The sequence below is a fragment of the Penaeus chinensis genome, chromosome 9 (genome assembly GCF_019202785.1).
Source record: "Penaeus chinensis breed Huanghai No. 1 chromosome 9, ASM1920278v2, whole genome shotgun sequence".
NCBI lineage: Eukaryota > Metazoa > Arthropoda > Malacostraca > Decapoda > Penaeidae > Penaeus > Penaeus chinensis.
The window spans coordinates 5,611,849-5,626,848 of NC_061827.1; the positions used below are offsets into that span (position 1 = coordinate 5,611,849).

At 34.2% G+C, this 15,000-nt stretch overlaps 1 protein-coding gene across 2 annotated transcripts in view; it reads right to left on the reverse strand.

The window, feature by feature from the left end:
• Nucleotides 1–1,833: 1,833 nt before the first annotated feature.
• The window catches only part of LOC125028913 (receptor-type tyrosine-protein phosphatase F-like), a 31,708-nt gene continuing 18,541 nt past the window's right edge, over nucleotides 1,834–15,000 (reverse strand). The window contains exons 6-23 of one of the 2 annotated variants that reach the window (XM_047618529.1): nucleotides 13,820–13,946; nucleotides 12,305–12,507; nucleotides 11,711–11,875; nucleotides 11,443–11,497; nucleotides 10,765–10,844; nucleotides 10,453–10,561; nucleotides 10,098–10,192; nucleotides 8,553–8,648; nucleotides 7,449–7,551; nucleotides 7,164–7,309; nucleotides 6,886–7,005; nucleotides 6,343–6,419; nucleotides 5,875–6,009; nucleotides 5,484–5,624; nucleotides 5,210–5,358; nucleotides 4,273–4,408; nucleotides 3,585–3,639; nucleotides 1,834–2,976 (exon numbers count right to left, since the gene is read on the reverse strand). In XM_047618529.1, the coding sequence (XP_047474485.1) occupies nucleotides 2,576–2,976; nucleotides 3,585–3,639; nucleotides 4,273–4,408; nucleotides 5,210–5,358; nucleotides 5,484–5,624; nucleotides 5,875–6,009; nucleotides 6,343–6,419; nucleotides 6,886–7,005; nucleotides 7,164–7,309; nucleotides 7,449–7,551; nucleotides 8,553–8,648; nucleotides 10,098–10,192; nucleotides 10,453–10,561; nucleotides 10,765–10,844; nucleotides 11,443–11,497; nucleotides 11,711–11,875; nucleotides 12,305–12,507; nucleotides 13,820–13,946 (2,393 nt within the window). In that variant the 3' untranslated portion in view covers nucleotides 1,834–2,575. The remainder of the gene's footprint in view (nucleotides 2,977–3,584; nucleotides 3,640–4,272; nucleotides 4,409–5,209; nucleotides 5,359–5,483; nucleotides 5,625–5,874; nucleotides 6,010–6,342; nucleotides 6,420–6,885; nucleotides 7,006–7,163; nucleotides 7,310–7,448; nucleotides 7,552–8,552; nucleotides 8,649–10,097; nucleotides 10,193–10,452; nucleotides 10,562–10,764; nucleotides 10,845–11,442; nucleotides 11,498–11,710; nucleotides 11,876–12,304; nucleotides 12,508–13,819; nucleotides 13,947–15,000) is intronic. The other variant, XM_047618530.1, reaches the window with a different exon arrangement.

Consider the following 15,000-nt stretch of genomic DNA (forward strand, 5'->3'; position numbering starts at 1 on the left):
AAGAATAACAACAACAACAATAATAATAATTAGAAGAAGAAGAAGAGGAATGATAGAAGAACAATGATAATAATAATAATATAAAAGAGAAAGAAATACCAGCGTAAAATCCGACTGAATAAACGAATGATGTATTGAGCTCTGAGTACATAGATAAAATAGATTAAATCGTTTACTGTCACGCACCTTTACTGATGTATTACAGTTGCCAAGCCACAGACAAGTGTTGCTGAAGTTCAAGGTTATCTTATCGGGGTATCACAGGGGTCATGTTAGTAGTGTGTTGCTTAGGAGATATGTATTTCAACATTTTCGAAATAATTGTTAAATTAATGGAGTATGATGGATGTGGTGAGTAAGAGAAGATCAAAGCCAGAAAAAAAAAAAACAAGAACAAAAATATATAGTTATTAGTAGGTTTTCTTAGCTTTACCGTAATTTACAGATAAATTTGAAACTATGTAAATTAGAAACTGTCTCTAATGGCTAAAACAAATAGAATTGTAGCGAAAGGGGTGAAAATTAGTTATCGAATAGGATAACTAGACAGAAGAAGGGGTGAAGAAGAGTAAGAAAATGAAAAAAAAAAAAAATAAGTATGCAAAACTAGTCACGGCGAGAGCTTCCTAAGCCCCCCCCCCCCCTCCCCCCGCGAAAACAACGAACAAGGGATTAGGGGGAATGATAACCTTTGGGGAAAAAAAATGGGAGGGAAAACCGTTGCAGGTTAATTTGTTTCGCGTTCGTGGTAGTGTTAAAATCATAAATGTAGTATGAAACCATGTCCTCGAAGAAAATGTACGGCAAGTTTGTATTTAAATTTTTGTTTTTTGTTATTGAGCGGGGCATAATAAGAATTAACAATGTGTATTTCTAGGCCATCCACTTGTACTCAGTATGCATTAGTCAAATTAACCATGCGAGGTTGACATATTTGTAAAATGTATTTCCTATATCGAATGGCTGAGGTGATATAGTGCAACGTAAAAAGGAAAGAAAAAAACAAAATGAACACAAAAATTTATAAATATATATAGGTGGTATGAGAAAATGAGCTCTGAATTCGCCTTTCGTTTTCTATGAGGGGTATGTTAGTGTTAGGAGATATTTTGAAAAATCAATCTTGATAAGAACTGTATTTTATTAATAGTGAATTAATTCAGTATTTACAACTCACATACACACATTCATATATATATATATATTTTATATATACATATATATTCTTATACATCTATCTATATAGCACAGTAAATTATAAATAAGGCATTTCTAATTAATTCAGAAGTGAAAAAGATCAAAGTAAACAATGAAACCACATAGTTATAATACCTAGTCTGCTATTACAATTTGAGAAGATTCTTCGGGATATTATACTGCAAGTTTAAAAGATAAAGCAAAATAAATACAGTTAGTTATTTGATTGTATATTTTGGATGCTACAGATATATGTATTTTCGTGAATGATTGACCATAATCAGTCCCGAATATTACTTGTCCCTAGTATTCCATACAAATCACACACGCACACGTGTGTGTGTGTGTGTTTGTATATATACATAAATACATACATATATATACATATATATATATAGTATATATGTACATATCATATATGTATGCATGTTTGTGTGTGTGCGCGCGCGTGCGCATGTGAGTGAGCATATATATATATATATATATATATATTTATATATATAATATATATATTTATGTATATGTATATATTATATATGCATATGTATATATTATACATGTTTATATGTTTGTGTGTGCGTATACATATACATACATATATATATACATATATATGTTATACACACGTACATTCACACACACACACACACACACACACACACACACACACACACACACACACACACACACACACACACACACACACACACACACGTATTAAGATAATGTGAATCATATAGTTTTCAAAGTTACCTTATAAACATTCTTAATGTTTATACATTGACTAACATATATAAATATTAACAGTATTTACATTTATGGATTACCTGCTAAAATCCATAACTATAAATCACCTCTCCATATCAGTTAATCAGAATATTTCCATAAAATGGGCTTTCCTGTAGTAATTGACACCATCACACTATTCATAAGAAGTAATAAATGATTCTGAAAAGTTGACAGTCCCTAAACCGGGCGATTGAGATTATATTACATATTGGTCGGGGGCCACAGAATGAAAAAGTTCTAAATTGTTCATGGAACTGTATCCTTTTTTTATACAAATTTCTGTAAATCACACATCAATACTTTTTCTCTTATATTACAAATTTCTGTAAGTCAAATATCAATACTTTTTTTATATTACAAATTTCTTTAAGTCACATATCAATACTTTTTTTATATTACAAATTTCTGTAAGTCACATATCAATACTTTTTTATATTACAAATTTCTGTAAGTCACATATCAATACTTTTTTTTATATTACAAATTTCTGTGAATCAGAGAGGTGAAGCATGAATCAAGAAGTAGTTTCTTAACTTCAAACGAAAACTGTCTCTCTAACCGCACTATAATTAATCAGAATTTCAGAATTCTAATTTCCGTTCAATTGTAAGACTTTATTTTCGCCTTCTTTCCCCCCATTCTTTTCATTTTCCTCTATATTAATATCCTCCCATTCACACTCACTGTTTTCCTCATTCTTTATCATGCCATTTGCTTTCACGTTATCATCATGTTTTTCCTCGATAAGTGCAGCTTTTTCCTCCTCGTGTTGTTCGTTTTCGTGAACTTTGGCTTTGTCTTTGCCTCCTCCCTTCTTCTTCTCCTTCTCCTTCTCGTCGTCGTCCTCTTCCTCATCATCGGTGAATGGAATAAGTCCCTCGTCCTCTCTGTATTCGTCTTTCATAAAATAGGGATTGTCCTGAATCACGCTTACGTTGGTATTCAGACTGGCCGATTCGGAATCCTCTAAGCAGTATTTGTCACTTTCGCCTGGTGTGAGAACAGGGGGGGGGGGGTAAAAAGATCAGAGAGAAAGTTTGTTTTCTGATAACTTGCACGTAAAAAAAAAAAAAAAAAAAAAAAAAAAAAAAATGGACTGCTGAGACGTATATAAATTGATATATGCTATTAGTATGGCATTCCAATAAGACAATATTATTTCAAAAAGAAGAATAAACTTATAAGACAAAATTACTTCAAACAGATATTCTTTTTAGGCTTTCTCTCTCTCTCTCTCTCTCTCTCTCTCTCTCTCTCTCTCTCTCTCTCTCTCTCTCTCTCTCTCTCTCTCTCTCTCCCTCTCTCTCGTTCTTATTCTCTCTCTCTCTCTCTCTCTCTCTCTCTCTCTCTCTCTCTCTATCTATCTCTCTCTCTCTCTCTCACTCACTCTCTCTCTCTCTCGTTCTTATTTTCCCACTCTGTCTCTCTCGTCTTTGCTCTTTCTCTCTTTCTCTCTTTCTCTCTCTCTCTCTCAATCACTCTCTCTCTCTCTCTCTCTCTCTCTCTCTCTCTCTCTCTCTCTCTCTCTCTCTCTCTCTCTCTCTCTCTCTCTCTCTCTCTCTCTCTTGCTCCTTGACGGTCTCATTCTCTCTACCTACCTATGGAGTCTAGATAGTGCTTCAGGATGCATTTGTAGACGAAAGAATATTGCGACTGAAAAAAAAGAAGAAAAACGAAAAGTTTAATAAAACCACGCCAAGATTAAATCCAAACAGCAGGCTTGTAGTTGTGTACATTATTAGGGATGTTAATCAAATACGAGAAGAGGACATATTCAGATCCACACGCCAATTAAGCACATTAAAATTCATACATTTAATAAAGTTCCTTAGAGTTTCTTATATAAAAAATACAGTAATTAAGGATATCAAAATATTTACACTGATAAAAACGGGTAATAGAAGATATTAGATTCCACTATATCAAGAGATCGATCCTACGTGAAACCACAAAAGATGTCGAACCTAAATAAAACACTTTACTAGCTTGTAAGATAACTGATAGAACTTGGATGATAGATCTAAATGACAGATGACAGAACTTCTGTAACAAGATGAATGAACTTAGATCCGATACTGTACCATAGATTAGATAAATAAAACTTACATTACATAACAGATCTCAAATCAGATAACACAACTTTGAATAGATAACAAAAGCCAAGATTAGATAACAGAACTCACATTAATGAACAGAACTCACATCAAATAACAAAACTCACGATTTGATAACAAAACTCACGTTAAATAACAAAACTCGCGATAATACCTCAACACTTTGTCCTACCTGTGTCTGCACCATGTTGGTCCTGTGATGGCGCATTCTGTACACACAGTGGAACACATCGACGCTTCCATCAGCCTCCATCTCGTCCATGAGGTTGCTCAGAGCTATGAATGTCCCCGTCCGACCCACCCCAGCGCTGGAAGGAATGGAGAGGGGTGAATGATAGAGAAATGAATACAAGATGAGTAATTGGGTATGGGTATTAGCGATATGAATGTAAGAGGATGTTATGAATGCTTGGAAGTAATGCGGGAGGTGAATGGTGTAGAATTGAATGGGAGATGAGTAATGATGAAGTGAATGCTAGAGGGTGTTATGAATGGTGGGAGATAATATGGGTGAGAAATTAAGATACTATGAACTTGAATAATGAAGAAATAAATGCAAGAATAATAATTTAATGAATGGATATAATAGAAATGGGAAGGAGACGGGTGATGGATACAATGATATGACGATAGATCATATAGGAAGACGAATAATGGACAGAATATGGAGAAAGATGAATAGCGAAGAAATGGGTGCAAGGTATCACACACACACACACACACACACACACACACACACACACACACTCACACTCACACTCACACTCACACTCACACTCATACACACACACACACACACACACACACACACACACACACACACACACACACACACACACGACGCACACACACACACACACGACGCACGCAAATATGATATAAAAATCCACAATATCAGAAAATGATACATCCTAATAAAATAAATTTCCTTACTAACTTGTATGATTGTATAACTTGGATGACAGAACTACGAGAAAAGACTGAAAATTAAGCTTTGATATCAGAACTTCGATTATATAGTGGACCTTAGATGACTAACGCAATCTATAGTACCTTCAATTAGATAATCTCAGAGAGTAATATAACATCCAACTCAAGGCTTTTCTCACCTGCAGTGGATGAGCGTGTGTGAACTTTCCCGAGGGATGGCGGCTCTCACTACCTTGACGAACTGAATTAGCTGATCGGGGGTCTGAGGGCAGCCCATGTCAGGCCACGAAACATAGTGGAAGTGCTGGATGACACGAGTGCGTGAACCCTGTGGTGGTGTGGACAGTGGCTTCGTTAGCTTGTTATTTAACTAATGTTAAAAGACCCATACCTGATTAAGAGGTGATGGAGATATAAACGCAACAAGAATTACAGTTCTCTCAGGCTTCTCACCTTGGACAGCTCAAATTTCCTGGTGATGTATCCGCCTGGTTGATGGTTCACCTCGAGCACCGTTCGAACGTGAAGCTTCGAGAATCCGAGACGCCAGCCCTGCACGTTTGATGCCGAGGGCCAGTACGGGCAACACTTATCCTGCGTCAGGGATTTGGAAAACTTTAGATTTTTTCCAGTGTGTGTGTGTGTGTGTGTGTGTGTGTGTGTGTGTGTGTGTGTGTGTGTGTGTGTGTGTGTGTGTGTGTTTATATATATTTATATATATATATATTAGTTGTATCTTGTTTTTTTATACATTTTAGAACCTTCATATCCCTATCTTGATTTGTTTTTCATTAGTTCTTTTTCCGTTTCTCTTTCCCTTTTCCCATCTGCACGTACTACGTACCTTGTTAGCCTCCACACACTGGGTGACCATGACGATGACGTGGACGTTCTTCTCCCACACCAACCTCCAAAAGTCTTCTTTCAGTTCCTCTTTGGGTCCCTGGCTAGCTATAAACTCCTTTGGCTTACTGTATCCCTGTGGAGAGGAACACGTCAATATATATAATTTAGTGCATAAAGCTATTGCGTCTTTAAATGAGGGTGGGGAGGGGGGTTGTGCCTAGTATTATAAACGGTATCGTTGTAGTGAATACAAAAGTGCAGTACTACTGGCTCTTGAAGAAAAGAAAAGAAAAATACTGTGTCTAAAATATTACACGTTGGCGTGACTGGGTCGGGAAAATCTATAATACAATACGATTTTCTCTTAAATGAGAAAACAGAAACATTGTTCCCAATATCTAATATATGTGACATCTCTATAACACAATAACTATTAATTACTGCAGAATAAGTAGCAAGTACTTACGTGGATGTAAGAGGCATTGACATAATCACTGCCAGGGATTCCCCTGTACTCATTCAGAATAACACGGCTGTCGTCAACTGAGAGGTAAAATACACAAGATTCTTTCGTTACTCATGTGAATTTGCATGTGAATTTAACAGCTTCCCTATCCCCTCAGAAGAAATATAGTTAAAATGAAAAGGTAACAACGATTCATTACCAACGTCACAACGTTCATAATGCATGTTCCCCATGGTTCGCACGACGTTGTCTTTCTTATGGACAGTAATTCCTCTATTCATGCAATCGAAGCAAAGTGCAAGAGACTCCATGGTTCACTGGTTACTACTATTAAAAATTATGATGTAATACAGTCACTCTCATTACTACTTCTAGACTGATAAAATATATCCTTAACAGATCACTGAATTGTGTTGTACCAGAGCAGGTGATATAGGTCTACCTCACAATATAGTATAATACTTCAACGTGATCACAGATACCAATCCTATCACGGAAGTTGGTATAAAAATTCTCGTAGAAAGAACTGCATATTATACGCACACGGCAGGATGTTGATGTAACGGTTCTTATAATCGTTGATGCCGAGACTTGCATGGTATGTGGACTTTGCTGGACTGATGGATTTGAGTTCATTGTACTCCCGGATAAGTTGCTGGCCTCCTATCGAATGCAAGATCAAGCGTGTTAGAAGTCTATCTTATTCTAATATTACCATCACCTCTTGTTTCTTTCCTGGCACAAACAAAAATAATTACCGTTGTTAATTTCGATATTTTACGCCTAAAACAAGAAAGTAGAGCGATATCTACACCGCTCACCATCGTTGTGGAGTTCAGTGACTGTATCGAGGAGGCTGCTGACCAGGATCCGTCTCTCGGTGGCGACGTCTGGGGGGTAAGTGACCACCAGAGGAAGCTCCATGGAAGTGCTTGCTTTGCTGCGGGACGGGAAGAGTTGCATTGCGCTAAATACACACACACACACACACACGTGTTTGTGTGTGTTTGTGCGCGATTATGTGTGATATATAAAAGGTTATATTTATGTGAAGACATCGTACGTATATCAAGTGTTAACATGGAATAAGTTTCAGGTGGACATACACATGAGAGAATCGGCGATTGTAGATGACGATAACAGCAACGGCAGCCAGTGCGACCACAAATATCGTTAAAAAAGCCACCAATATTCTGCTGATGGGGGCATCTGAGAGGAAACAAACTGAAATATCATACACACATGCACTGTGTGTGTGTGTGTGTGTGTGTGTGTGTGTGTGTGTGTGTGTGTGTGTGTGTGTGTGTGTGTGTTGGGTAAGTTAAACCTAGATGCGATAGTGGGTGACTCTATCGTAGATATGATAGTAAGTTGATAACCACCAACTACTCAACTACAACTTGGGAAGGATCATTGGTCAGCCACCCCAGTATAAAGACCCAGTCAACTACATGGTGTCAACATGGCGCCAAGTAGTTCATCAAACACCGCATGGTTATGGCACAGATGTGAATGAATATGTTGTCCTTGGCAGGAAGTTAGACTGCACCCTAGGTTTCAAGGATAGTACCCTATGAGCTCCTCGTGCCAGGGTTACGGTGAAGCTGATGGCAGCAGGGCAGTGGTTTCTGGGTTTATCAATGCAACTGGTAGTTCATGGCAGATGCAGAATATGTCTGGCGGACGTTTAGTCCTACTGAATAAACGGCAGAGATAGCATTCCTAGTTAGATGGAACTGCGAGCACAGAGAAAAAAACTGGGGGTCATTTACTTTGATTACTTGATGGCTTCTGACCACATCCCAGATATGATTTAGATGCCACGGCTGATCGGCCCAATGATCATTTCGTTTCATGAATTAAATATTATATATATATATATATATATATGTGTGTGTGTGTGTGTGTGTGTGTGTGTGTGTGTGTGTGTGTGTGTATTCATAAACACATACATATATAAATACATGAACTGCGTTCATGTTGACAAATGTATAAAAGGTATGAATGAGAATGAATATCTTGTATTGTGAAGATATTCATTCTCATTCATACCTTTTATACATATATAAATACAACCATACACACACACATATCGATAGATATGTGTATAATATACATATGTATATAGTATATTCATAGATATGAAATAACTTACACAATAACGTAACCTGTCTCGGTACCGTGCTTATGACAAGAGAATAGCAACTTGCCTTCGGTCTGGAATGTGTAAATATCGGACATCTTCGCTCCGTCAGTGGTAGATATCCTGATGGCGAATTTGTACTTAGTCCCGGGCTCTAGATTTTCTGTAGGAGGATAGGTGACGTAAAGTGAGGTAGACGATGGAAGGAAATTGCAGTGTATAGTGCTAACCTATTTCATTATTCGTTGATTTTATTCTAATATTTTATTTTATTTTATTTCATTGTCTTTTTAGTCTTTTATTTTATTTCATTACGTCTTTTATTCTTCTATTGCATTTAATTACATTTTTCCTTATTTTCATTTTGTTATGTCTCTTATTATTTCATATTATTACGTCTTTTATTATTATTCTAATATTTTTTTTTATTATTACATCTTTTACTCTCTCATTAGGTAGCGTGTTTTATTATTCCTTTACTATTTTATTTCATTTCGTCTTTTATTTTATTTCATTATGTCTCTTATTATTTTATTTTATTATGTCTCTTATTATTTTATTTTATTACGTCTTTTATTATTGTTTTATCATTACATGTTTATCTTATTTAATCATTACATCTTTTATTCTTCCATTTTATTTAATCATTATGTCTTTTATTCTTTTATTTTATTTAATCATTACGTCTTTTATTCTTCCATTTTATTTAATCATTATGTCTTTTATTCTTCTATTTTATTAAATCATTACGTCTTTTATTCTATTTTATTTAATTATTACGTCTTTTATTCTAGTTTATCTAATCATTACGTCTTTTATTCTGTTTTATTAAATCATTACGTCTTTTATTCTTCTATTTTATTTAATAATTACGTCTTTTATTCTATTTCATTTAATCACTATGTCTTTTATTCTATTTTATTTAATCATTACGTCTTTTATTCTCCTATTTTATTTAATAATTACGTCTTTTATTCTATTTCATTTAATCACTATGTCTTTTATTCTATTTTATTTAATCATTACGTCTTTTATTCTCCTATTTTATTTAATCATTACGTCTTTTATTCTTCTATCTTATTTAATCATTATGTCTTTTATTCTTCTATTTTATTAAATCATTACGTCTTTTATTCTATTTTATTTAATTATTACGTCTTTTATTCTAGTTTATCTAATCATTACGTCTTTTATTCTGTTTTATTTAATCATTACGTCTTTTATTCTTCTATTTTATTTAATAATTACGTCTTTTATTCTATTTCATTTAATCACTATGTCTTTTATTCTATTTTATTTAATCATTACGTCTTTTATTCTCCTATTTTATTTAATCATTACGTCTTTTATTCTTCTATCTTATTTAATCATTATGTCTTTTATTCTTCTATTTTATTTAATCATTACGTCTTTTATTCTATTTAATTTAATCCCTATGTCTTTTATTCTTCTATTTTATTTAATCATTACGTCTTTTATTATATTTTATTTAATCATTACGTCTTTTATTATATTTTATTTAATCATTACGTCTCTTATTCTTCTATTTTAATTAACAATGACGTCTTTTCTGTTCTTTTATTTCGCACAATGTTTCTTAAGTGGGACTTACCGAATTCGAACGAGGAATGGTTCTTCAGGGGCTGTGATATAACGTCGACTACTTTCAGTTCTCTGTCAGCTTTGGCGAATAATACTTCTTGCTTCCTGTAAATGTTGCATGTGTCTAAGAAATGGTAATGTCATTTTCACCACACACACATACATATATATATACATAAGCACATACACACACACAATCATATACACACATACACACATACACACATATACACATAAACACACACACACACACATAAATATACATACATACATACATAATACTTAATATATATTATATAATATATATATTTATATATAATCATTTATATATTTAGATTTATTTTTTTAGAATATTGAGCCCTTACCTGATTTTGCCATTGCTTTCATCGAAGGCAGAGGAATTGATATGAATGAAATATCTCGTGGAGATTTTATGATCGGGACCGTACCAGGGTTGACCCGTAAAGAAGGGAACTGTACAGGGGAAAGACTAGCTATAAGACACGGGCCGAAATGGACTCGTTGCTCAACAAAGGAAAAACAGTGACGAGAAGTCCAGTAGATATTTATGGGCACACGTTATATCAAATTGAAAATAATAATAATAATAATAATAATAATAATAATAAAAAGAGCAGAGACAATGGAGCAAGTAAGTATAAAAAAGGCTTACGTACTGCCGCTATTGGTCGTAGTGTTTTTGCAATTTTTCAAGCCATATTCCTTAGGTTCCTTGTTCCTCGCCTTCACACAGATGCTGCAAGAAAACGGACAAGAATCAGTGTAATGTTTCGCAGCTAATCATTAGAATTAATCTTATCACACAACCTTCTAGTGGATTTAAAATGAATTTATCTGATACAGTATTATATCCTCGTGCTATTTCCAAATATACTACAATATAATATAATATCACTTGATGCTATGTATACTAAAGCTTTGTATTTCACGTCTATATTAATTATGTATTGATATAAATAAATATCAAATATAAATATAAATATATATGTATATATACCACACATATCTATATGCATATGTATGTATACATACATACATACATACATACATACATACATACATACATACATACATACATACATATATATTTATATATATATGTGTGTGTGTGTGTGTGTGTGGGCGTGTGTATGTGTATATATATACACATACGTGTATGTGTATATATGTGCACGCACACACAAACACATACATACACACACACACGAACACATGTGTATATATAAACATATGTACATACATATATAAATATACATATATATATATATACATACATATATAAATACAAATATATAAAAATAAAAGACGTATATAATATTCCAAATTATACTTACCGATAGGATGTTTCTGGTCGCAAGGAAACCCTTTCCACAGTAGCTTTTACAGGACCTTATGGATTTTTTAAAAATATTAATAAATAAACATCAGGCGTAGAAATTCCAAAGGCGGAATTCCCATCTAGATGAAAAAAAAAAAAAAATCACAGCTTTTGTCTTTGTCACAGTTTATTATTAACAAAAAACAACGGTGAAATTCTTAAATACTGTTGCCATTCGAAAGAAGTTTTTATTTTATATAAAGATGAATAAAAAGATAGCTTACGGTTAATGATATTTTGTCCATCTAAATCAATAGTAATCAGGTATTCATGCAGGATCCCATTTGCGAATTCTGGGACTTTCCACACTATCTTTGCTATGCTGCTCTCGTTATTTTGGTTGTCAAAAGGGGGTCCATGTACAGCTAAGGACCTGGGCTTGGATGGCACTAGAAACAGGTAAAAAAAAAGTAGCCTATTACGACATAATGGAAGCTGGATTCGTGTACCTTAGTTCCATAAGCAAAAATATATTTTTTTTTTCTAGAAATGGTATGAATGAGAATGAATATCTTCACAATACAACAGATGTATTTGACCGGTTTCGAATTTCTGACGAAGATATAATCGAAACCGGTCAAATACATCTCTTGCCCCGTGAAAATATTCGTTCCCATTCATACTTTTTCTACATTTGTCAACATGAACAAGGTTTATTTATTTGTCTTTCCTCTTAGAATTGTAATTTCAGAAATATTCCTACAACTATATTTTTTATTCAAGGAACATAGCGTGTCGTTCGTAAAGCTGAACTGTAGCATTACATGGAATATCAGTAAATGATAAAGTTTAGTTGACATGCTAAGCTTTTATCTTACCATCAGGTAGAGTCCTGAAATCGTTCGATATACCCTGACAGGAACCAGAGGGTACGTTTATGGCGGGAGTGACACTGGATTCTCCTGGGCAGTCTTTAATCGGGCAATTCTTCTCACCAAGACACTGTAGCCAGTATGTATAATTCGTAAAGGGTTTCAACCCGGGGATGTGGACCTTGTGAGAACAATTACCTGTTTTCGGCCTGAAAAAGTATGGGTAAATTTGTGACATCATTTTCTTTTACTGATGACTTTGTTATTGTTGTGGTGTAGTGTCTAGAAAAGAAAATACTAAAATATTCTGATTGTTTACTACTAAAGCCGTGCTATATTAATTTTGGTCAATTTTCCATACTAGTTGATATATTATTAGCTACAATTTGTTTAAAATAGCAGGGCAGTTAAAAATAAATAGCCATTTTCCTTTGGTTAGGAAATCCTAATTTATCCTATAAATTACCTGGTGCTTCTGTACCCTTTGCAAGTGGATATTATAGACAGGAATGCTCGCTAAGGGTTACTCCGACATAAAAAAAAAAAAAAAAAAAAAAAAAAAAAAAAAAAAAAAATCCTGTCTCATTTTACACATGAAAAATATTTTCGAATATTTTTGAATGCCGCGAAAAAAAAATCCATGCAAAATCTTGATATGAATTTAAACTTGAAAATTAAGTTGTTATTTCCCCCCTAAAAACATATTTCCCAATGCTCTTATTTCAGTTTAAACCGAAACAAGCCCAGCTCTATACCAGTCCCAAGCTTGGGTAAAGGAGGAGGGTTAGCACAGACAGGACAACTGGCAATTGTAGAAGAGGTGATGGAGCTGATGAAGAGGAAGAGGGCTAGAATATTGCGTGTGCAAGAGACCAAATGGGAAGGCAACAAGGAAGAGGAATCAGGAGATATAAACTAGCCACTGGTGGTGCAACAGCAAGGGGAAAGAATGTAGTTGGAAAAGTGATATTGCAGAAAATTAAAGAATAGGCGACAGAGGTGAGGAGAGGAGGGGATAGGTTGAGACAGTAAGGCTGGTATATTAAGAATGTACAATAAATGCAGATATTCAAGGTTCACTCTCAACTTCCATGAAAACGACCATTCCTACATAGGCAATATGTATCAGACTCACGCGGTGGTAGCAGTAGAGGATGGTGGTGGCCGAAATAAAATTTATGATGGATGTACGGAGTAAGAAACGGGGGCAGGATCAGCATTGCAAGGATAAGGGGGGTATTTTGCTCGTAAAAACTGAGATGGTATGGGCATGCTGTATGGAGCGATGGAGGAAGTGATGAGAAATGATGATAGAAGTCCTGGAAAGGAGGGGAAGATCTAAGAGAAGATGGAATGACTATATGGTAATGGATATGAGAGAGGAAGACTTGAATAACAACATGGTAGGCGATTGAAGCAAGTGGAGACAACTCAATCAAAAACACCGACTCATAATAAAGACCGGGTTAGTAAAGCTGACGAAGACGAAGACATTTTTATTCTAGTCGTTTTAGTACTTACGTGATCGAAGTCCCATTGAATAATATGGAATATGTAGCAGGCACTGTGTAGGGACAGTTGATTTTCCACTCAAAATCCACGCTTTTTCGTTTCGTTGATAGAGTCACATTTGGGAAATGAAGCACTTCTAGAATGGTTATGAAACTTCGGTTGAAAATAATACCTACTACTTCTAATAAAATAATGCTAATATAACAACAAGAATAATGACTATTATAATATTAACAATAATGATATCAACAATGAACCGGCACAAAATCCACTTTTTTAATCTAACAGTGAGAGGAAAAATATTGTAGGCCTATAACCTAGCCGTTTGGCAGTGTTCATATTATCTTATGAAGCCATGTGTTCAGAAAATAAGATCTTGTAAATGAAGACTTTACTTTTTGATTATTTATTATTTTCTAAATCTCATTTTACCCCCTCTTTGCTTGTAAATATACAGTAAGAAAATTATGCATGTGATTGCTGAGTCATCGGAAAAGTAGTAATATTTACGCATGGACACCCAAACCTTAAGTGTGCTTATGTTATCGACAAAAAAATATATACATATATATGATGATAATACTACTACTACTACTAATAATAATAATAATAATAAAATAGATTTAACAAAGACATACAGAAAACCATACATTTAGGGATATACATTATCCAATGCCCAAAATTTAAGCCCCCATTGTGTTACAAGCTTTTGGTTCCAGAAATGTTTACTTATACATTTGTATCTTATTTTTGCCTTGATGGTCTATACACACGCCTATGTGTGGTTCTGAGAAGAATATATGTTAAAGAATACATATTATAATCCATTCAACGCCACATGTCATCACTTGTCTGGCCCACAAACTGAACATATCTTTTAATAATATTACTAAGCAAGAAGAAAACGATTTAAAGTCTGTACATCTGCAGTTACTCACGTAACACAATTTGTTTTTCTGTACGATTGATCCTCTGGGATTTTTATGGAAAAGAACAAGACACACCTCAGATATGTAGGAAAAAGACAAAACACACTTATGAAATCCATAAAAAAAGCTTAAAAGATCCAGAAAATATAAACTTTAAAAAATCCGGAAAAAATAAACTTGAGAAATCCATAAAAAAATATACAAGAAATCCATAAAAAGTACATTTAAAAATCCAGAAAAAAATACACTTAAGAAACCCAG